Source organism: Pavona decussata, unplaced genomic scaffold (genome assembly GCF_977016875.1).
Source record: "Pavona decussata unplaced genomic scaffold, jaPavDecu1.1 SCAFFOLD_602, whole genome shotgun sequence".
Taxonomy (NCBI): domain Eukaryota; kingdom Metazoa; phylum Cnidaria; class Anthozoa; order Scleractinia; family Agariciidae; genus Pavona; species Pavona decussata.
The window spans coordinates 1,534,168-1,556,656 of record NW_028145860.1 but is presented as its reverse complement, the minus strand read 5'-3'; the positions used below and the strand labels follow the sequence as shown (position 1 = coordinate 1,556,656).

At 40.2% G+C, this 22,489-nt stretch overlaps 3 protein-coding genes and 1 pseudogene across 5 annotated transcripts in view; 2 read left to right on the top strand and 2 right to left on the bottom strand.

The window, feature by feature from the left end:
- The window catches only part of LOC146449297 (DNA polymerase epsilon catalytic subunit A-like), a 44,439-nt gene extending 37,004 nt beyond the window's left edge, over positions 1 to 7,435 (bottom strand). For both annotated transcript variants that reach the window (XM_085101109.1, XM_085101110.1), the window contains exons 1-10: positions 6,110 to 7,435; positions 5,732 to 5,864; positions 4,512 to 4,592; positions 3,627 to 3,671; positions 3,405 to 3,497; positions 2,387 to 2,466; positions 1,739 to 1,888; positions 827 to 881; positions 644 to 721; positions 202 to 309 (exon numbers count right to left, since the gene is read on the bottom strand). In XM_085101109.1, coding sequence (XP_084957235.1) covers positions 202 to 309; positions 644 to 721; positions 827 to 881; positions 1,739 to 1,888; positions 2,387 to 2,466; positions 3,405 to 3,497; positions 3,627 to 3,671; positions 4,512 to 4,592; positions 5,732 to 5,864; positions 6,110 to 6,189 — 903 coding nt within the window. In that variant the 5' untranslated portion in view covers positions 6,190 to 7,435. The remainder of the gene's footprint in view (positions 1 to 201; positions 310 to 643; positions 722 to 826; positions 882 to 1,738; positions 1,889 to 2,386; positions 2,467 to 3,404; positions 3,498 to 3,626; positions 3,672 to 4,511; positions 4,593 to 5,731; positions 5,865 to 6,109) is intronic.
- A 99-nt stretch (positions 7,436 to 7,534) lies between these two features.
- LOC146449294 (uncharacterized) lies at positions 7,535 to 20,636 on the bottom strand. Of its 2 annotated transcripts, XM_085101142.1 has the most exons (4): positions 19,996 to 20,631; positions 18,300 to 18,401; positions 10,651 to 10,676; positions 7,535 to 8,901 (listed from the first exon to the last, which is right to left on the bottom strand). In XM_085101142.1, the coding sequence occupies exons 1-4, from the start codon at positions 20,081 to 20,083 to the stop codon at positions 8,845 to 8,847; spliced, it is 273 nt and encodes a 90-aa protein (XP_084957268.1). In that variant the 5' UTR covers positions 20,084 to 20,631; the 3' UTR covers positions 7,535 to 8,844. The 2 variants fall into 2 exon arrangements, with proteins under 2 accessions (XP_084957268.1, XP_084957267.1); XM_085101141.1 differs by lacking the exon at positions 10,651 to 10,676 and having other exon boundaries at positions 19,996 to 20,636.
- Positions 10,717 to 12,116, top strand: LOC146449296 (ADP-ribosylation factor 1 pseudogene; annotated as a pseudogene).
- On the top strand, positions 12,707 to 16,095 carry LOC146449295 (uncharacterized). Its single transcript, XM_085101876.1, has 5 exons — positions 12,707 to 13,294; positions 13,415 to 13,720; positions 14,308 to 14,534; positions 14,780 to 15,329; positions 15,907 to 16,095. Exons 1-5 carry the CDS (start codon positions 12,836 to 12,838, stop codon positions 16,093 to 16,095), a joined length of 1,731 nt encoding a protein of 576 aa, XP_084958002.1. The 5' UTR covers positions 12,707 to 12,835.
- Positions 20,637 to 22,489: the final 1,853 nt, after the last annotated feature.

The following is a 22,489-nucleotide window of genomic DNA, read 5'->3' as shown; positions in this document are numbered from 1 at the left end:
CAGGGAGAGGGGGGGGGGGGGGGGCAAAGAAAGTTTTCCTATATGGTCCAGGGGAGGGGGGGACAAAAAGTTCTTTTACACTGGGTTTTCCCATTCACCAGCACCCTCCCCCCCCCCCTGCCCCCCACACTGCTGCTGATAATAATTAACACTCCCTTAATAGTCATCGGCCATCCTATGAACCTATCCTATGAAACATACCTGGCCATCAATCATGTAAGAAATCATCATGATGGAGTCTGTACTGGAGTCTGGGAACTTGAGTGGCAGCTTTGTAGTCTCAATATCAAATGCCAGTACAACAGGGTCCTGAAAGGATTATTAATATTAATCAATAAATAAATTGGGTGATTCCAGAAAATATCACCCTACCACAGGTGATATCAATATTCCCCCCCCCCTCCCAACCCTTACTTTTGGAAATTCCAAAATGCTTTACCCCCACCCCCATGCCCTTGATATTCCTAGGCTAAACACCTTCCAATGACTATGAAATAATCCAGTCTCAAAATGTGGAATTAATTGAGCCTCGCTATTTAGTAAGTAAACCCCTAACTAATACTTAATCTTATTAAACTGTGATAAGATAAGAACAGTTAAGACCTGAGTCAGTATAAACTGAATAAGTTTAGCATTCACTTACTGGCCTATCCAGGAGGTCGTCTCTTCTGGCTAACTCAGCGTGTATTCCACCACGTACCTTAACATTGTACCAGTGGCCCTGACATGACAGAAACACTTGTTAAATAAATAATTATTAATAAACTTTCTCTTGAAAAATGCAATGAAATGCAAGTGTTAAAAAAAGGTGGGTGTTTTTACTTACCACAAAAATTTTAAGATCTATAGCTACTCTGACGTGGTATGGGACATCATATTCCCTATAAACAACAGTATTAGATCATGGAAAGGTTAACACTGATACAGGATAACACTGGCCCCTATTCCTTGCTTGTTTGGGGTCACAAAACAAACATGACTTTTATTTTCTTCCTCAACAATCCCCTGCTCACTCTGTACTTATACTATTAATAATGAAACATTATTTTACTTAGACTTGTTCTAGGTCAAAAATAAATACAGTTAATTTATCCCTGTTTCATGCATTACAACCTTAACATTGATTTTATTGAAATGTCTGGATCTCTCAGTGGAGTTTGTGGGCAAGGAACATACAGGGGAATTTCTCTGTAAGTATCCACACAGCCCTTGATTGAACACTGCTCCTACAGGTGGCAAATCCAATTACAACCTAATATTCTGCAACCTAGCCACAAGACCCAATCCAAGAACCCATAGACACAGATAATTTTATACAAGACTAGAATGGTAAAACCAGAAGGAGAAAGTAGGAAGAAGGAAGGGAATCAAAATACCAGAACAAGATTAGTAAGAGGCAAGATCAGGCTTGCTTGTTGCTACGGCTGAGCATTATAGTGCTTGAAATCACTGAGCTCATATAGATGAATCACTGGCCCCAAAAGATATTTATCTCATACGCAATGACTTAGTTAAAACAGTCATAATTAACCTGCAGAACAGGCATTGTTATCTTGCTTTTTTCAGGCAAGTGGAGGCAAGCGCAAGTCACGCACCCCTCCCATTGTCATGTGGTTCGTGCTTTGCCCTCGCTGCACACTTGCCTCCACTCGCCTGAAAAACACAAAACACCTGTTCTGCAGACTAAGTCATAATAATCATTGTTATTATCTAACTGCATTAAAATGGTGGGTGTTACCTGATGTCAATAACATTTGACATTTGATCAGCATTCCTTCTGTTAGTGGCGATAACTTCTTCTTCATTCATGTCAGCACCCATCACAATGTTGTAAGCTGCACTTGACTTGGCCTGTTCTTTATTCTTTCGAACAGCTGGCATGATATCCCTTGAGACAAAACAAGAAAAGTGTAATCTTCACGAGGTATATCACCACATTAGGCAGCTACAGACATGTGCTTAAGGCAGCCATTTGATTTCAAACAGAAGTGACTCAGAACTATGCCAGTAATTATTTCAAAAACAAGGTTTTAACTTTCTATGAATAATGCAGGAGCAGGGATGGCACAGTGGTGAGAGCACTCGCCTCCCACCAATGTGGCCCGGGTTCAATTCCAGGGTCATACGACTCAGCGTCATAGGTGGGTTGAGTTTGTTGTTGGTTCTTGTCTTTGCCCTGAGAGGTATTTCTCTGGGTTCTCCAGTTTTCCCCTCTCCTCAAAACCCAACATTTCCAAATTCTAATTCAATCTAGAATCTGAGGGCCACGGGTTTGTCAGTTGTAACAGACTGTTAAGTGTTGCCCTCGTTAAACAACACCAAATACGTAAAATGAGAACATTTGCATGCAAGGAAGTCAAGAACACTTTTATTCTAATATTCATACCTCTTTACTTTCATCAAATCATTCACAGTGTGAAATGACAATTTGATGTAGTTCCTTTTTAGCCCAACAAGGTGATTGTTCTACAAGACAACAAAATTAGAATGTCCACTACATGTACATGTATTTCCTGGACTAGATAACTCCTCTCAAATGCCATATTCATGTTCTGTCAAATGAAATAACAAAATGGTAAAAAATGGCAGGGGTTTATTGCAGAGCATTGTCAAAAACCAAATGCAGAATGCAGTGTTAAGGGCCCGTGTTCAGGCGATTTCCTAAACGTACATCTGTAGAGTTCAGTAAAGTCTCAGCCCTAAAATTTCCCGAAAGTCCAAATAAAACCCTCCATAGATCCATGCAACCACCGAGCTTCAATCCAAAATCCAACTCTGTTTTTTTGCGCGCGCGATAGAAACACCGCGCCATCAATTTCAAAAGTTACAAATTAGTCAATGCGCGCACGCGCTTTTAAATAAGGCAACCAGAAGCGAAATCTATTAATCAAATGAAACTTGTCAGTGGGTGCTCTGAAAAGCATAAATTCAATATCAAGTTTTTACAAAGTTTTCTTTTAAGGCATCAAAAAGTCACAACAGCCCGGTTTAGCAATCATTCATAACATTAGGGTAAAAGATCTCCAGATAGTGCTCCTCAATATTTTTTAGGCTCACACACAATTTCTGCAGACAGTTAGGACATCAGTTCGTTGTAAGTTATTGTTATAGTAGACACTTGCCTGCCAATGTTGTATTCCACCTTTCCCAGTAAAAGGAAAATAGTATCCCCCCTTTGACCTCCACAAATTTGATTAAATTGAAAATAATCTCTTCCCTCAATATGAATATGTATAAAACAAGAAATAATCTTATCATCAATAATATGTAACACTTAAGTTTAAAAACCTACATTATAAAAATGTACACTTACAGGAATCAGTGAGAACATTCAGCTGCCAGTTTGAGGTTTGAACATACATGTAAAGGTATTGAATACAGTGACCAAAGAGTTTTCAGCTTACCAAATCTAGGTCTTCCTTGGCAACCGTTTCAATACTTGCTATCAATCCACCAAACTTTCTGTTCAGGAAAGTTGCCACTTCACGATCAGTATCCTGTTAGGAAAGAAATCAGTTGCTGCTGTCAATAATATGAATCAAGGCTCATTTTCCAAGTAAATCTCATCATAAACTTAAACCAAACAACTCCCTGGGCATAAGTATACAGACCAAGGACAAACTTACTTTCTTTGCAAGGATGAAGAAATAAGGCTTGTAAGGCAAAGGTACCTGAAAGACAGTTTAAAAGAATAACAGTACTAAAACATTCATTGTTTAACGAATAACTAATCTGTTACATGGACTCATCTATCTACTTGGAAGTGTTTTTTGGCTATGTTTCTATATTTCATTAACCAGACCAATTTGGATCTGGTACAAAAATGTACCCTATAGACCTTTCAGAGGCACCCAATGACAGTTTTCTCTCAGATCCTCTGAAACGCTGTTTTTGATTTTAAGCTATCAGGAGTTCCTTTAAAGCTCTGTAGGTTCATTTTAGGCCGTGCTATAATATTTTTATCTGTGGTTACTGTAGGGGAACTTGAGTCTTTTCGAAATTACTAGGGCATCTTTGTTCATTTCCCGAAAACCTTGGGTCTTATTTCCTTTCCGAAAATCTTTGCTGACCTCTTCTGGGTACCCGAAACATTTTTATCAATCCGAAAACACTAGGCCTTAAATTTCCCATATCACAAACGTTCAAGGTGAAAATTCCCTTGAGAAAACTGTAGGGGTTTAAGGGCCTTCCAAACAGATAACTTACCGAAACGATCCGTCAGGTGCCCCTGACCTTTAGCTTAAATGTGGAACCCCTCTGCATCAAATTCAGGCCAGAACGTCAGCTTCAGCATAGTTACAGATGGTAGTGCCTGAATTTGTTGCAACAGTACACGCTTATATTTTGTACACCATGGTACAGATCTGGTACAAGTTCTGTATTGTATCTCATTGAAGAGGGGGCTTATGCACCACTTTGTACAAATTTTGGACCTACCCATTTAAAGTAAGATAGCTAGTAACCAGCACTAAATTTGGACTTTGATTGTAATGATTATTTTTAGTGCTTACCCTGAAACGCCCTCCGTCATCCTGAGTAAAGTACAGGTCCACAGCACTGATCAACTTCTTGTCATCATCAATTATCTCCGTCTAATAGAAAATCGAGAAAATAGCTTTCAGTCCTGGGGCAAAGCACTGATTTGTGTAAGCTGGTTCTAACTTTTGAGTAGATTTCAAGGGGTTTAATTATTCTTTTTACTCTTTGGAAGATTATATGTTACTCTTAAGTAAAAATTTAGCCTTCAGAATTTTAAGCCCTGGGTAAACCAAATTACTTGCAAGCAGATGCAAACTGAATACTTACATTGAACTTGAATTGTGAGGTTCCAGAAAATATCTATAACCCACATAGGATATCACTGGAATTACCAAGGGGAATGGGGATTTCCAAAGCCAAACTTTTACTGGAAAGTGTGATGACAAAATTGAATATTTTCAAGAGAGTTGGGGTGTCAAAACCAAAAATCCTTTTGGGTAATTGCCAGATATTTGGGCATGATATTTAAGGGAGGAGGAGGTTATGAACAGTGGTTTACACTAACCAGTCAGAAGCCAGTGATAATGGAGATCACAACATTTGATCCCAATAAATTAAAAATTTCCAGTACATGCGTTCTTTTTCTTTGAAGAAATGGAATAGCTGGCAAGGTTTCCACACAGTCCCATACTTAGGGCCTCTTCACATGAGCCTGGTCGACCGGACTGGCTCAGTTTCTGAGATCTTGCCTCACCACTCTTTTGTTTACAAAAATTTGGATGTGTTCATAAGAGAAGGCGGGCTGGCCCAGTTACCGAGATCTTGGTAACCGAGCTGGAAATTTTCCCCATATGAACACTCCAGCCCAGATACTGGGACTGTCTCGGGAAAAATATTTTCAACTGTGCATGGCTAGTAAGGTCGCTGACAAGTTGGAGCGTGGTTCCACGGGTATTTTCGGAGCCTTTTGGACATTTTTCATCTTGGTAACCGGGATTAAATTACTCATATGAACAGAAGACAAATTTTGTCTCGCCTACCCGGCCAGCCTGGTTACTGGGCCTATATATGAAGAGGCCCTTAAATTGTATATTTACCACTGTCATACTACATGTACATGAAACTCTCTTCCAAAAACAGCAAGGGTGAAGAGAGTTTGAATCACAAAATGCATACATAATTAACGCATAGGGCTGCACAGCAATCTTGCCATAAAAGCTGAAAGAATGTAACATTGGAAGGTTCGGCTTACTGGATGCATGTTGATCAGCCAACCTAGCCTGTCAACTGAATCTTTGTAGCGATCAAAGCCATACTTCACGTCTAGTACATCATTCGATTGAATCCTGTTGACTCTTGCTTCAGTTGAGGCACCTTCATCAGGCCTGTGAAAAACGTTTGAAATTAAAGCACACAGTTTTCTTGAAACTCATATCCATGAAAACATGTACTTTTAATTAAGCTAAATTACAAACTCTTTCACTAAATGACAGATAATGTGAATCAGTAGGTGATATCTTAGTTAAAGTGTGATCAATCTTGTCTGTGGTACTGTTTGTTTTTAACTCCAAACTTATTTTACAAATAATACTCTGATCATATTGAACAGAATCCAAGATGGCTTCCTCACCGCGAACGCGAACGAGAATCGTTGTCATCGCTTTGTTCACCGTCTCCTTTCTTTCTCTTCCCGCTGTTCAGAAGGACCATGGTTGGCTTCGAAGTCTTTTATCAACGATCTAAGAATTTCCGATCAATCATCGAGGAAAAGAAAGCTAAAACAACGTTTACGAGTTGAAATCTGCAACACATCCGCGAAGTCGTCGCATTTTAATTTTTTGGCGGGAAACAAGACTGGATAGAGCACATACTCTTGTAGTTGTATCCGCTGTTCATTATTACAGCTGTCTGAAATTCGTCACATATATAGTCACGCCCAGTCACGCAATCTCAAAGAGATTTGATCGCGTTCACAGGATGGTTGAGCAAAGCTGATTTTATAATTTCTTGGCTCTCCTACCTTACTGAACCAGAAGAAGCCGTTTTGTGATCAGAACCTGTGTCAATTTTCAATCCAATGTTGCAATCGCCTCAACAACGACCAAGCAATTAGAAGATGAGTCGACCAAACGGTCCTCCAAAAGGCCATACCCCAGGAATGGACCCCAATGCCCACAGATTTTTCGATGGGTATTCGTGTTCTGGGGCAATGGACGCCTCGTATAAGTGTTTGGCTGACAACAATTACGACAATAGCAAGTGCAGAGACTATTTCAAGGCTTATCAAGAGTGTAAGAAACAGTGGTTACAGGAAAAGAAAAAGCAAAACAGAATCGACTTGCTGGGTTGAATTAAACTGATCATGATCATGCCAGGTAGCTGTTAGGTCAGACTTATGTACCGTATCAAACGATGGTAGGATTTTCTTTGGCTAGTCCCTTTGTTCTGCAGCGAACTTGCGACGATCCCAAAAGTAAATTCATCATTCATGGACTACACCTTCGCGCAGATGTAACAAAGGAGAGTTGTTTTGAAGTCCTTTTGGAATCACCAACAGCCATTTATAAACATTCAGGAAGCTTCTTCCACTTAATTTACCGTTGCACGAGGAATAACGCCTCATTGCAAATCATCTGCTTTCGTTTCTCATTATATAAATGTTCGGGCCCGACAGAGGATAGCGGTTGCAATACTTGTCTTGTTGTCACGAATTTATTACCTTGTCACGCGATGCTCTGATTTTGGTTTAGTGGGGGAGGGGTGGGGAAGCCTTTTGGAGCTTCTGTTTTCCCTATGCGCGCGCCCTTTCAACCAAAGGTCCCATCGTCCTGTCCCCTCCAAGGGATTCTCTTCTCGTTCGGAACTTCTGAGAGATAGTATCATACTGCTAGCGAGAGAGAGGACGGAGCTCGGGAATGGGAGGGGAGGGCGCGGAGGGTTGATGGCGGTACGAACTTTCCCTCAACCATACCCTTTACTACTGTGAAGAAGAAAAAGGCATTGAACGACTTGCGCTACTTTCTCAACCTTTTTACCTTAAAAAAAGTATCTCACGTTAGACTAAAATATAGTTCAGTTTTATTACTCAAATAAATAACTAAAGCTACACACTGAGTAGAATCTCGAAAACTCGCCCCCGGTTAACTTGCACTTCCTACAAAACTCAAAAGCAAGTTTCCTGATTCATTCTATCACAGATAGTGCCGACCGAGCAGCCCTTCTTTCCGTTGTCACGTTGCGTGACGACACAAAGAACTTCAATGGAAATCCAGCCACTGACCCGCGTACATCACGGAAATTTAGCTCATGATATTTTGTCAAAATTATTCTAACATAATTTATAGAAACCCTTCGTCGTGAGTAGAATGCTTATATACAACCAAGAAGATTTTAGTCAAGTCCTGAAGAAACGAACCTTTTAAATAGTTTATATCGATCTTTTGCATGACACAACGGCAGAAATTGAAAAAGCTGGCCAAACCTTTTCAAGTTGCAATCCATTTTCATTCTGACTAACTGTAGCCAACGGCACTCACGAATAGTTACAGTACAGTAGCATACTAACATTTAACAAAACTGGACTGTTATGTTTAGGTTTGCGTTGGTGCATTTGAGACGTCTGGCTTTCGAAAGCGTTACTAAAAAATGCTTTAACGGAGTGGTTGTATTAAACGACGTCCCACATATGAAAATTTTCTTCGGGCGAAAATGAAAGTTTCCGAAATGCTTGTTCCACTCTAGAGGGACGCACGGGGAGCATAAGTACGTAACGTCACCGGTGTTATATTGTGTTGTGAGTGAAGCAGGGAAAGTGTTTCGTTATTCGGTCAGTTTGGTGTTCCCCTTGTTCGAGTTATCGTATTCAACTGTCTTTGTTTTATTTTTTATTTTAATTTTTTTTTTAACCAAATGTTATAGAGCGGTTTTCAATTGAGTGTCGTGAAACCAAGCAGTACCCAATCAGAGTACACGAAAACAGCGCAATGAACCAATCAGAACACGAAGCAAATATATGCAACCGGCGCCAAGCGCGGGAAAATGCGTGCGAGCAAGGCACGATTGGTTTAGTTTGGTCTTGCTTCTCATTGGTTGAGAAAGTGGGGCGGGTTTTGCTAACCAATCACAGAGCGTTTTTAATCAAACAAAGAAAACGCGAAATTAATTTCGACGGCTCAATTCAAAACCGCTCTAACTTCAGCCGATAAATCACTGTACATTATTAAGTTATTTTATTTGAAGTAGTTAGTCTCTTTTTAGTCTCTTCTTAACCCAGGCCATACTTTTCCCATTTGTTCATTGAACGCAATTCTTGTTCCCAATATTTTCTGTTTTCTTCCGATTCTCTGCGTGCTTGACTTAGCTTTGCTAAGAATTCTTCCATCGAGTCTCCATCGTGTTCTGCATTTGACTCGGGGGATCTATCTGCAATAAAACACAGAAGAATAAAAAGAAGAAAGCGTTTATTAGAATTTTCACTGAACATGCAGTCAAAAATCATTCTCGGCGATCCAGGGGCTGTTAGTTGGCACGGGACGAAGAAAACAGCCGGCAAAAAAAAAAAAGGCGTCAAAAAGTTTTCATAAAAGACTAGGAGTTGAAAACTTCTTTTGCGTCGAGTTTTCATCGGGGTTTTTCTTCGTCGCACCCGACTAACTGCTCCTGCTTATGCAAGGACGTTCAGTAACGGTAACAATACTGTGAAAACAAAAACTAGAAGGAATTGCATTTATAAACCCTTTCACTTTAAAAAGCGGCCAACAATAACATTTGTAAAAAATTTCCCGCTACCGTAAGCGGCATTGGCACCGTTCAAGAGTTCATCGAGATTAAATAAACTGTACTGTAGATCAGTTCCAAATTTCTTTTTGACAAATATTGTAAAACGCACAGCAGTAACCTTTTCAGTATTCATTTGAATGGCTCACATTTTGATTTTACCCAAAGGCTCAAATTTAGAACCATATTACGCAACATAACACACAGTACCACACGAAAGCTACCTTCAAAATCACACCGAGAGAAAAGTTGCCTAAACAGAATCATAATCATATATTACAGTCATTCATCATAATCTGCATCCTTCATTTAAATGGTTACATTAGTCCTTGGGAACAGTACTTTCTTATGGTGCTGTTTATTATGCTGTACAAGGTGGTTCTAACTTTGAGTCTGAGGACAAAATACTCAACTGTGACCATTCAAATGAAAGCTACTGAGCAGTACTTTCCTGTGGTGCTGTTTATTATGCTGTACAAGGTGGTTCTGTTTTTGGGTCTGTGTATAAAATCCTAAAGTGTGACCATTCAAATGAAAGCTACTAAGCAGTACTTTCCTGTGGTGCTGTTTATTATGCCGTACAAGTTTGTTTTTACTTGTGAGTGTGTAGATTAAATCCTCAAGTTTGAGTATCAAATGAAAGCTATCGAGCCTTTTTTCGACCAGAGCAGTAATATCATCTAGTTGAGTTACAAGGTTACCCGCCATATTAATCATATTACAGCACAGCAAAATATAATGCAGCAGTCATTTCCAGTAGCGTCCATCCCAACGAGGCAAATCCCCGGATATTAGTATTTCTGGCAAATGCCACCACGGCGGGCCTAATTCAAACTGAGTCTCGAATAAGACCTTTCTCTCTTTATTGCTCCTGGGGCTGTTCGTTTTGTATATCTACCATGCATTTATGTCCCACACTTAGATGTAGTCTAGAGCGGTTTTCAATTGAGTGTCGAAGGTAATTTCGCGTTTGCTTTGGTTTTGCTTTACTAGACTCTATGATTGGTTGATAAAGTTCGCGCCATTTTCTCAACCAATGGGAAGCCAAACCAAAAGTAATCGTACTTTGGACGCACGCGTTTTCCCGCGCTTGACGCAGGTTACATGTATTTGCTTCGAATTCTGATTGGCTGATTGTGCTGTTTACATCTGTTGTGATTGGCCAGAGAAATTACTTTGGTTTTGGTTTTGGTTTTACGACATTCGATTGAAAACCGCTCTATCACAAATTTATAGTCTTTTCTGATCATTTAAACGAAGCGACAGTTTGGAAAAATGTCCCACTAATGCCCGGGAGGGATGCTCATTAATGGAATTGACTGATGTATAACCCGGCAAATCGGGTGTGTGTATTTTTGTGCTCAGCAAAGAATCAATAAAGGAGTTGACACTTACGACGTCACAATTCTCTATTGAATCTCCTGCCAATCAAAATATTAGAATTAATAAAAAGAAGTTTCTCGTCGTATATAGTTAGTTTTCGTAGTTATTGTTCTTTAATAAAAAAGTTAAAATAAGTGATTAGCCGTTAGTGTTAAATAGAGGTTATTGCATCCCATTTAAGACAGCCTTCCGGTGCTTTCTATTTTTTAAAAAAATTTCCATATGGTTTCCAATGTACTTCTTAGTTTTTATCTTAGGTTATCGATTTAGTCTTTAAGAGGACCCTATTTTAAACACTTCTAGTGAAGACAGTTGGTGTCCTCAATAAAGATTATAATCACCTAATCAACGACAAATTGCGTTTCTTTTCCAAGCAAGCACGCGAATTTCCGGGGAGAAGGAAGCATTTACGCTCAATATCTTCATACGCCCCCCATGGCCTCGGAAAGGAAACGACATCACTTGTTTGCAATATTAATCCGTAAACATTTGAACAATTTCCTCCCGCAAACAAAACTCCAAAATTTGCGAAGTTGATGACATAATTAGCGAACTCGATGTCAGGTACGTCATCGCACGCATGCGCTCTTCGTGTCCTTGCAGGTTGACCATGAAATATTAATTAGCACACAGTTCACTTAAGACGTGAGTGTTATGCGTAGTTGGCTTAACAGAAAGTAGCAGCAAGGCAGTGAATAAGCCAAGCCATGGGGAACACACTCACCAGGCTGTTCAGACGCCTCTTCGGCAAAGAAGAAGTGCGTATTTTAATGGTGGGCTTAGACGCCGCGGGAAAAACAACAATTTTATACCAACTCAAATTGGATGAACCGGTGACCACGATTCCAACAATAGGATTTAACGTGGAGACTGTCGAATACAAAAACATCAGCTTTACTGTGTGGGACATCGGCGGACAGGACAAAATTCGTGTTTTGTGGCGACTTTATTACCAAGAAACCCAGGGACTTATTTTCGTTGTGGATAGCAGTGACAGAAGCCGTGTCGCGGAGGCCAAAAATGAGTTGTTCAAACTACTTGCCGAGGACGAATTACAAGAGGCTGTTCTTTTGATCTTTGCAAATAAACAGGACTTGCCCGACGCGATGACAACCTCGGAATTGAGTGAAAAATTAGGGTTGCACGGTTTGAAGGGGAGAAGTTGGTTTATACAAGCCACGTGCGCGCTGAAAGGAAAAGGACTTTACGAGGGACTGGAGTGGCTTTCTCAACAGATTCGAGAACAACAGATCAGGTTCACATGAGGCAATGGATGACAACAAATTATCTGATCGGTTCTTCCATTGTTTAAATGGTCAATTACTGGGAAAATAGCGCCGGATGTTAATGTTAATTAAAATGCGACATCGGTAGGATCAAGTGTTTTTCAAGGAGCGGGAAAACAAAATGGAGGGAAAACAGAAACTAGGGTACACGTTTACTATTCAAGTCACTGTGCCAACACACAATGTGAAGGTGGTTCTTTACCCAGCTGAGTAAAGAACTGTGCTTAACACTCAAACATATGTCCTAAATATTATTAAGTCACAATCTCTCCGTCTGTCATCCTGAACATGATCTTCTTTCATTCTCGACAAAAGAACCAAGCGGATCAAAACTTATCATCGAAAAACTTGAATATTTTACAATGTACACATTGTCTTTGTAAAGAAAAATTCTTATGTAAACCAAAAAGCCCCCTTAAAATTAAACAAAACTAAAGTAAGTCATACAAATTATATTGTAAAAATAATTGCGGTGGACAAGACGGGTAAAGTATTTATGTAGAAAACCGCATCCTCACAAAAAGCAGGTAGTTGTTTTAAAGACCATTAAAATTCAATTATACGAAATTGTTACAAAGGTTTTCAGCGAGTCTCTCCGTTGCTAGGATTCGCGTTTTCGAAAAATACCTGATATACAATTGTCTTATCATAAATCTTTTATCAATATTAAAGAAGGAACTTAATTGTTATTTCGCCTTGAGTTTTACCCCTAAAAGTTTTTTTGAAAACTCACTTTTTCAACTTAATTTGACACTTGCAAAGCCAGTGAAAAAAGCCTTAAAGTGCATATGAAGCGAATTTTCACTACTATTTTTTGTTAGGTTTTTACGTAGCTTATAAACCCCTTGTTTGATTTTCAATTGTGTTTGGCTTGTGCGCGAGATGAATCTGCCTTTTTTCGCGGCTTTAAAATGCACTTCGGACACAAAAATTTCAGACTTTTCCCGCGCGGCCAAAATTCCTTTGTGACGTCATTGGTGTGTCACATTTCGATGGACAACATGGCGGAAAAGCGGAGAAAACGTCTCCCGGGAAAGTATTGTGCGGCTGGCAGGCCAGGAGGAGTGAGTTGTAACAACACAAATGCAACACCAGGTGTTTCGATGCATCTGTTCCCGACGGACGAGGGTTTGAGAAACCAGTGGCTTAAGTTTGTGCGTCGACACCGCGCTGACTTTCGGCCTACAAAGACTTCGGTGCTTTGCTCCGTTCACTTCACTCCAGATTGCTTTACGAGAAGAATTGATTTGATAGACGCAAGTGAGAATGTATCCAAAAACCGTCATATCAAAAAAGGCTCAGTTCCAACAATAGATGCGGCAATAGAGCAACAAGAGCGACCGGTTTTGACCGATCGAGAACGAAGGATGGTGAGTGTAGAATGTAATGTTGATTTGTAGGAATATCGCTCAATTCAATGCGGTTTCCAGTGAGACAATGACACGATCCCCTAATTCAGACTTACTGTTGTGACTAATCTTTTAATTTAGACAATGAGAGAGCTTTTAAATGCAGCGCCATCCACCTCAGCTTCAATAACGTCACCAGAGGCAGCTATCGATCAAGAGGGTCTTGATTGCAGTGATCCGACACAAAGCCAGGAAGGTGTACTTTTGACAGAAAATCAGGAGCCGACGCCGCAATGTGTCATCGAAACTCCTGTCGGTGCGGAAAGGCCTCCTAGTCCACCTTCGTGTGATAAGTGTTCTCGCTTGTCCAAAAGCCTTAGACGATTTCAAAAGGAAAATTGTTACCTTAGGAAACGGAACCGGGAGCTCAAGGATCAACTCAAACATGTGAGTGTAGTAGCGAGCAGGTGTTACCAAGTCTAACAACAATTCTTTATCCCTTAAATTTTCTCTTCCTGGTGTTGATTATTTTTTAATAAGGCTTATGATGTAACTGTTCCTATATCTAATAAAAATTCTTCGTCTTTTGTGAGCCTAAGGGTGAATCTTTGTTTACATACGGTATTTTGCACATTGCATAAGGTAAACAACAAAACTACCATTGTAATGAAATAGAGTGGTCTTCAGAAGTTGAAAGAGCCAGGCACACGTAGCATGTCCTGAAAATCTGAGCGTAGAAGCTTCAATTTTCTTTAAACATTTTAGTGTCAAGATTTTACAAGGAATGTATATGGCTTGGGGGGCAATTCTTGCCTCACAGCCATGTGAATTTTTCAGTTTTCGAAAACTAATTTCTCTCAGAATATACCATGTCACACTAACATTTTACACCAATTACCAAGAGTATTGTGTTTGTTCAGTTTATGATGTTCATTTGGTTGAAGCTTGTAGTTTGATATTTGGAGGATCTTTGTTGAGTTTTATAATGGATATCTTACTGTACTGTATGTTCCCATTCATTATATTTAATGTAGGCCAACACTGTGAATGACAGTACTGAGAGTTCTGATCAAGAAGGCGATGAGGAAGATGAAGTCTCAGAAAAGAGCAATGGACTCAAAAATCAGCAATCCAGTGAAGAAGTTTTGTTCTCAACTGAGACAGAAGAGGATGCAGATGAAGCTGATCCCAACTGGGCATCGCTAGAGGAGGATGCTAATTCCAACAGTGAGAAAGAAGATGACAAAGAAAGCAAAGTGAGGTAGGAAACCAATGAAAGTGGTTATCAGTCTCTTGTCTCAGGATATGCATTACTGTAAGTTCATGTATGGGTCATAATTCTCACATAACTTGTTTTTCCCTTTGTAGTGTGGACCTACCTACATTTGTCAATATATACATTAATTAAATGCTTGTTCAATGCATTTATAATTTTTATTATTATTATAAATTAAAATATATGAAGTTACTAATCCTCCAATTTATCTTTATATCTTGTTATCAAAGGGTCGAGAAGAACACGCCTTTGGAAAATGAGCCAAAGTTCCTTGTTTTCTATAGTATGCTGCTCAGCCTGTTCTCCATGTTCTGTTTCCGATGCAAGTCAACTAACCCGAAGGTGGAGATGAAGCAAAATGGAACCATGGTCACTGTTATCCAGCACTGCAAGCATTGCTTGGGAAATCCTTTTACCTGGAAGAGCCAGCCATATCACCCAGTCCTGGGGAGGTACCCGGCCGGAAACATCCTTCTAAGTTTTGCTGTGCTCCTTGCTGGTGCATCCATCAGCAAAGTCCTCTTAGTGTTTCGACATATGGGGCTCTGTGCATATACCACCCGCACTTACTTTGTGCACCAGAAGAAGTTTCTGTTCCCAGTCATTTTGCATCACTGGGAGATCTACAGAGCAGCCCTTATAAACCAGCTAAAGACAACAAGAGATGTGGTTTGGAGTGGCGATGGGCGATTTGATTCCATGGGGCACAGTGCGAAATATGGTGCCTACACCATGTTCTGTGCCACAATTATGAAGATTGTCCATTTTGAGCTTCTACAGGTAAATTTTATCCTGTTTTATGTACATTTGATTTTTGTATGTTTTTAGCAAGGAATGAACATGGTTTAAAGCTTTTTCACATTCTGTGTAAAGGCTTTAAAACATCCTACTCTCCGGAGGTGTAATTGTTTTAAGTGAGTTGGTATTTATTTTACTTCTTTTCAGAGCCTCAGTCAGTACTGATGAATAGCCACTTTCTTCTTTTGTCATTAATCCGCACATGATTGCTAATGAAATGGACCCGGCATTAATACAAGTTAGATTAGTTTGGAGCCAAAAAAAAACCACCTTAATAAATTATCATTAATTCAATTACCACAGTAATTCAACATACCATCTCAGCAGCAATTACATGTATTAACAACAACAACTATTATATTTGACAAATATGAGGAAACCGAGGATTAGTAAATGGGGCATAAGTTAATAATTCATGATCACTCTGTTTGGAAAGGTCTATAACAAAAAAGACAATTTCTGACAATAATTATGAGTTGAGAATATATAACACTAACAATAAATTCAGACAATTAAAAACTGCTGTGTCTTTCTTTTCACATTTTCTTTTATATTACAGGCAAATGAAACAGGTAGCAGTGGGGCCATGGAACTAGAGGGGGCAAAGCGGTCTTTCACCTTCCTGCAGCGCATGGGATTGTCAATTTCCACTTGCAAACGGTTCCCCTTCGTACGGTGTTATTTGGTCTGTTACGATTTCTCTGTCTTCCTCCACACCTTCCGAAGACTCGATATCGTACTCAGATGAAGTAGACGAATACTCCAGGTCACTTTCAGCCATACTCATTACCGCAATTGTTGAGTCAAATTACTCGTATTTTCTTGCAAATGGTTGAGGCGCTTCGCACTGATACACATCAATGACGTCACGACCTTCGACTAGAACCCAGGCTATTGCCTAGAAAATTCTCCAAAAATGCTCTACTTTACGCGCTTTTTAAGATGTGATCCCGTGCAAAAAACCGATTTATTTCACAGTTAGAATGTTTCTTATATAATCAATTTTCAAATTTCAGCAAGGAAAATAGAGGTCAATTTTCGCTTCATATGCACTTTAATATGGCCGAACAACAATTTAGGACGAAACAAATGTTTTCCAAACACCACTTAGCTTGTTCAAATTGCATCCAGCCAATTCTGTTAGATTAAGCAAGATGATGTCATAAAACAATAATTCTCAGTGGGTGAAAAGAGTAGAAAATTGTACCCAGATTTTCTCTGAACACGTCTGTTGTAGTACGCAAGTGTTAAAAGTGAAGCCCGCGTCCAGTCCAACGCGTTGAACCAGCCTTGCCTAGTTCCTAGGCCTCTCTCTGTCTTTCATTTCGCCTCAGTTGCCTCAGTTACGTCACCGAAACGAATTGGTCGTGAGGGTCTGGGAGAGAGCCGTACAGAGACAGGCAAGAACCAGCCCTGGGGGGGGGGGGGGGGTAGTCGTAACGGAGAAGTCCTGCCCACTAGGGCATGGTTTTCACTATGTTTTCTTGACCCGGGTATTGATTTCACTACGATTTGTCTTAAAAGTGGCCCGCAAGGCCAGAGCTTAGGCCCATTTCTGTAACATGAGGTACCTATAGGAGTATTACTTCTCCTCCTACATTGAAAGCTATTCCATCGCAGAGTTACCACATTTAAACAACTGGGTGAAGACTGGACATGTAGAGCAGCGTTCTTGTGTAAGAAAACACCACACGGTAATGCAGAGACCACTCACGGCAAAAGGAAAAATAACGTAAAAATGTTGCAGTTGAAACGCACGGCAATTCTGTGACTGTCTTAAGCAGGGCCACAAAATAGAACTGTTTGTAGAAGACAGGGTAAGAAAGTCAAAGATTGTTGTTAAACTGGACCAGATTTTACGGGTCCAAGTTGCAGCTCGCTGCCTAAGCAGCCGTCGAAGAGCTTCCTTGGTGCAAAAACATCTACAGTATGAGGCAATTTAGAGCATTACGTTTTTCACATGAATGGAATACTAGTAGTTGGATAGATCACTTTATTTAACTGTCAATGTATTTAGCACAGAGCACTAATTGGGAACACTTTCGAGATCGAATTGGAATTAAGAAATGTTGGTTTTTGAGGAGAGGGGGGAACCGGAGAACCCGGAGAAAAACCTCTTAGAGTAAGGACGAGAACCAACACCAAACTCAACCCACATATGACGCCGAGTCTGGGAATCGAACCCGGGCCACATTGGTTGGAGGCGAGTGCTCTCACCACTGCGCCATCCCTGGGTAATGTAGTGTATCACAGGATACACTAGTGTATCACTGAGTGTGGTGTAATCTAGTGTATCACTAGATGACCCTTAGGTATTTTAATATGTTTCTTTGACGGTTCTCTGGTTTCCATTGATATACTTGGGCGGAGAGAGACAGCGCAGAGCTGACGATTTGGCCTCCACGCCTCTCTAACGTGGTACAGGCCAAGATCAAAGACTAGCTGACATACGACTGCGTAAGCTACTGAAACGCATAAGCACGAGCACAAGGTTGATGAAGTACGTGCGCAGTAAGGATGCGCACAAACATTTACAGGGGACGAATGTTGCAACACTGACTGTGTGCAATCAAATTGCGAGGTATGTCCGCTGAGAGTGCGGTGTTGTGTGCCGGCTCAATTGCGTTCTACTTCTCATGAATCAACGCGAAAAATGTTGTACGAAACAGTTTCATTCATGAAGGGCGAAACCAAGTTTGGTCTCCTACTGTTGATCATGTAACATAGGCAGACTGGTTCCAAACCTTTAAGGGTGGATTGGGGTTAATTGCAATGATTTTGTAAGTTTTCAGCATTTTATCTTTGTTACGACGAGATGATCTCGTCGAGGTACTAAACAATCCAAAAACGCCTCATTTAGGTCATAATTAGGGGCATCTATAATCTCCCTAAACGTTATCCAGTTTACTTATCACTTACATATAGAAAACGAAGCAGTTATTTCCCACATACCTTGTTGTTGTTCTTCATTCTGTAGACTTCTTTTAACTTCCTCTACTTCTTTAATGCACTCAGCTTTGTCTGATTCATCTTCGCATAAGTTTCTGTTTTCCTCTTTGGGAGAAAGAAAAGTAAAGTTATTACTTAGTGTGGCAACACAACTGCACCTTTGTACACTCCTCCACCCCTATTGGGTATGTGGGGTGGAGGGAGGGGGCGGGCTTTCTACACAAATGGCATTATCATGCAGTATACCGTATATTCTGAAACACAACCAATCACTGCAGTGTCAATGTATTTAGCGAAGGGCAGTTACTTGGGACACTCTCCGGATCGAATTGCAATTTGAAAATGTTGATTTTTGAGAAGAGGGGAAAACCGGAGCACCCGGAGAAATCTAACAACAAATTCAACCCACATATGACGGGAATACGGGAATCGAACCAATCTAACTACTGAACTCGGCTTGTAATGAACGTAAAGTACTCGTATGGACTCCTTTTCGCATCCAACTTGCGTCTTATTTGGGATGCCATTTGACTAATAACAGCTTGGGGTCCTGTTTTTTGTGAAGTCCCGTTTTCGCTTAGGCCTAGTGTTAAAATGAATCCTAATTCATATTTAAAGACGAAAAACTACAGACCACGGTCTAAGTATGAGTTCAAGTACGTTTTATTTTTTATTTATTTTTATTTAAAAAATTTATGACATACAAAAACAGAAGTCAAGGGATGAAATGCAAAAGAGTCTAAGACCCATATTAAAGCAGATCAGCAATGGTGCTAAGATGAAAATAATGATGCAAATTACTCTTTTAGATTACTGAAACGAGGAATAATGTAAATTGAAAGTGCAAAAAGTGTGAAATGTCCTTAAAATCTAAACTGACTCCGTCCTGATTTGATTGGCTCTGTGAATTGAAGACGTTGTTCCGCCTGGCTTTCCATAGCCTCCTACGCAGTCGTTTTTAGGGGACTCGTGGGGGAGGAGGTGACACGATTCCCCTAAAAACGACTGCGTGGAAGGCTAGGCTTTCCAGGAAAGATTTTAGATTATTTTTTTGGAAATTCACCCTTCACCTAGTACAGTATAGACATTTTTCGATAGCACGTAACTTATTCGTGTCTCTCGAGGACGTAGGTGTTAATCTATCGCCTAGTCCTTTGAAATCACAATTACGACAACTGACATTTTAAGTTTATCGTCTACTGCACTCGTTGCTTGGTCACCCTTTACAAAATCTGGTTGCACAACCAAAATAAAAATGGCGACCTTCATTTGAACGGCATCATGAATGCTATTTTCCCTCCAATATCACTGAAGCTTTCTATGTTACCTGCTGCATAGTTTCCCTAAATGTTCTGTAAAGGATTCACGAAAACCTAAACGCGTTGATTTTGTGCACAACTAAAACATTTTACGGCGCTTTCGGCAGCTAAATTGTGGTGTCAGCATCCACATAAACACCTCGCGAAAGCCAAACATGTCAAAAACTTCATCTTAAAACGTTTGCAGGTTTTTTCCCTTTTAACTTAGTATCAAAGGGACCCGGCTGTACTCCTGGACAAACCTCTAGAAAATGTTGTAATTGCTTAAGAAAGAGCAAGCAACTGTATATGTACAGCAGTTATGAAGAAAAAATTTAAATTTCATCCTTTCGTGCCGGAATTAATTCCCGCAAAAAATGTAGCAAATTTCTGAGGCTTACCGTTCAGAGCTGGCTTCCCGGACACTTTGACACAAACCAAGAGTAAAATTAAAGTCCCCAACGATAGAATTATGATGATTTTCTTCATAGTTCTTCATGAATGACTGAGAATTGAAAAGGAATATTCGTGGTCAATTTGGCTTTATATGGAACATGTCGCGTCCGTCGGCCGCATAGCAACAAGCGATCGCCCAAAAGAATGTTTGAGGCAATTTACATTTACCGATGTATTTTGCGTGCAAAACTGAAAGCACTAAAATCATTTCACTGACGTTTAAGTCATCGTGTCAGTGAGGTGTACGAATCGGTGGATACCGAAAAAACGTTGGTGAACTTGAACCTTGCAAAACGTCGAGGGGAATCTGTGGTGAACAATGAAGGATCCGATTCAAAGGAAAATAATTATGTTCCCAGTTGCTTCATGCGGCCTTATCTCACAGCTAGGACGAAGAGGAGTATTAGTAGTAAGTAGTCTGAGTCGTTGTTTCTCCTGTAGAAACCAGAGTTAACTGTTCCTACTTTTGTTACTGCTCATACGTTCTGCGCATCTCCAGATACTCGTGTTTCCTATAGGTGGTGCCTACTAATACAGGGATATTTTTGCGCAGTTTAAAACTATGCAGAGAAAGCAGAACTTAGCAAGTGCTCTCTTGGTATCCAAAAAGGAAATTAGGGGTAACCGTTCATTTTTCGGAGATAATAAAGCTTCAATTTTGAAAAGAAAAAAAAAACGCCATACATTGCTTCGTATTTTACTGCTTTTTAGAATAATTGTTGCTTATTCATCTCTAAAAATGCACTGCTCCCCCCAATTTTCTTTTTGGATTTCAAAAGCCCTTGCTGAGATCTGTTTTCCCCGCATAGTCATAAACAACACAAAAATACTTCTTTATAATAAGTAGGCAACGTCCTTAAGGGACTTTGCCATAGGCTCCTGTTGTCTTTATTTTTAATAAAAATTCATGAAAAGCCAAAAGTTATGCTTACACCAATGTAAATCTAAAAATAATATTTCAACAGTTTTGTTTAAGGTTAATATACTTGTGTACTGAAACTATTAACAAGGATACGGATAGGCAAGATGGAAATGGGTTGGATCTTGAAAAAAATTGGCTATTAAATGTTCCTGTCGTGGTCTCATGTAAAAGTCGCTGAAAGCTTTTTAAAGGCTTTTTCTTCTTTAATAGTTCATTAGAATGATCATTCTCTTGGAGCTAAATAAGTATCTCGCTCACGAGATACGGTATGTATTCACAATTTTAGATTGATTTTGTCAGAAAACTACAAACAAAATTGCTTCAGAACGACAATCTCTTATCCCTCACTGAGATAATGGTATATTTAAGTGTCAGCCAACTTTTTGATTATTAATATTATTTTGATTCTTGGAATCTGTAAATGCTAACTTATCTCTCCTGTGACTGACTCACTGACTGACTGACTGACTGACTGACTCCGTGACTCACCGACTGATTGACTGACTCACTGACTGACTGACACACTTACTCACTGACTGGCTGACTGACTGACTGACTGACTGACTGACTGACTGACTGGCTGACTGGCTGACTGATTGACTGACTGACTGACTGACTGACTGACTCCGTGATTCACCGACTGATTGACTGACTCACTAACTGACTGACACACTTAGCCACTGACTGGCTGACTGACTGACTGACTGACTGACTGATTGACTGACTGACGGACTGACTGGTTCACCAGCTGACTGGCTAACTCACTGACTTACTGGCTGAATGACTGACTGACTGACTGATTGACTGACTGACGGACTGACTGGCTCACCAGCTGACTGGCTGACTAACTGACTTACTGGCTGAATGACTGACTGACTGACTGACTGACTGACTGACTGACTCACTGACTCACTCACTCACTCACTGACTCACTGACTGACTGACTCACTGACTGACTGACTCACTGACTGACTGACTGACTGACTGACTCAGACTCACTGACTGACTGACTGACTGACTGACTGACTGACTGACTGACTCACTCACTCACTCACTCACTTACTCACTCGCTGACCCACTGACTCACTGACTGACACTCAAGGCTTTTTATGGTGGACAAACTACCTTATTAACTGACTCTCCCTTATTGATTGACTGACTCTCGAGTCTCTTTACGGTGAACAATTAACCTTATCAACTCTGTTGAGAAAATCAACATTCCTTATGATTCGTGACTGTATGACTGACTGACTGACTGGCTGACTGACTGGCTGGCTGACTGACTGACTGACTGACTGACTGACTGACTGACTGACTGACTGACTGACTGACTGACTGACTGACTGGCTGGCTGGCTGAAAGGCGGCTGAAACATCACTTACAGAATAAATATACGATCACTGACGATAACATAGAAAGTAGCCTTTTAATGCTAATAACAGTTAAAACTGTTATTTCATCGCTAAACCAGTGCTGCTACTGAGTCCCTAGGCCTTTCTAGATCATGCCAGCGAGCG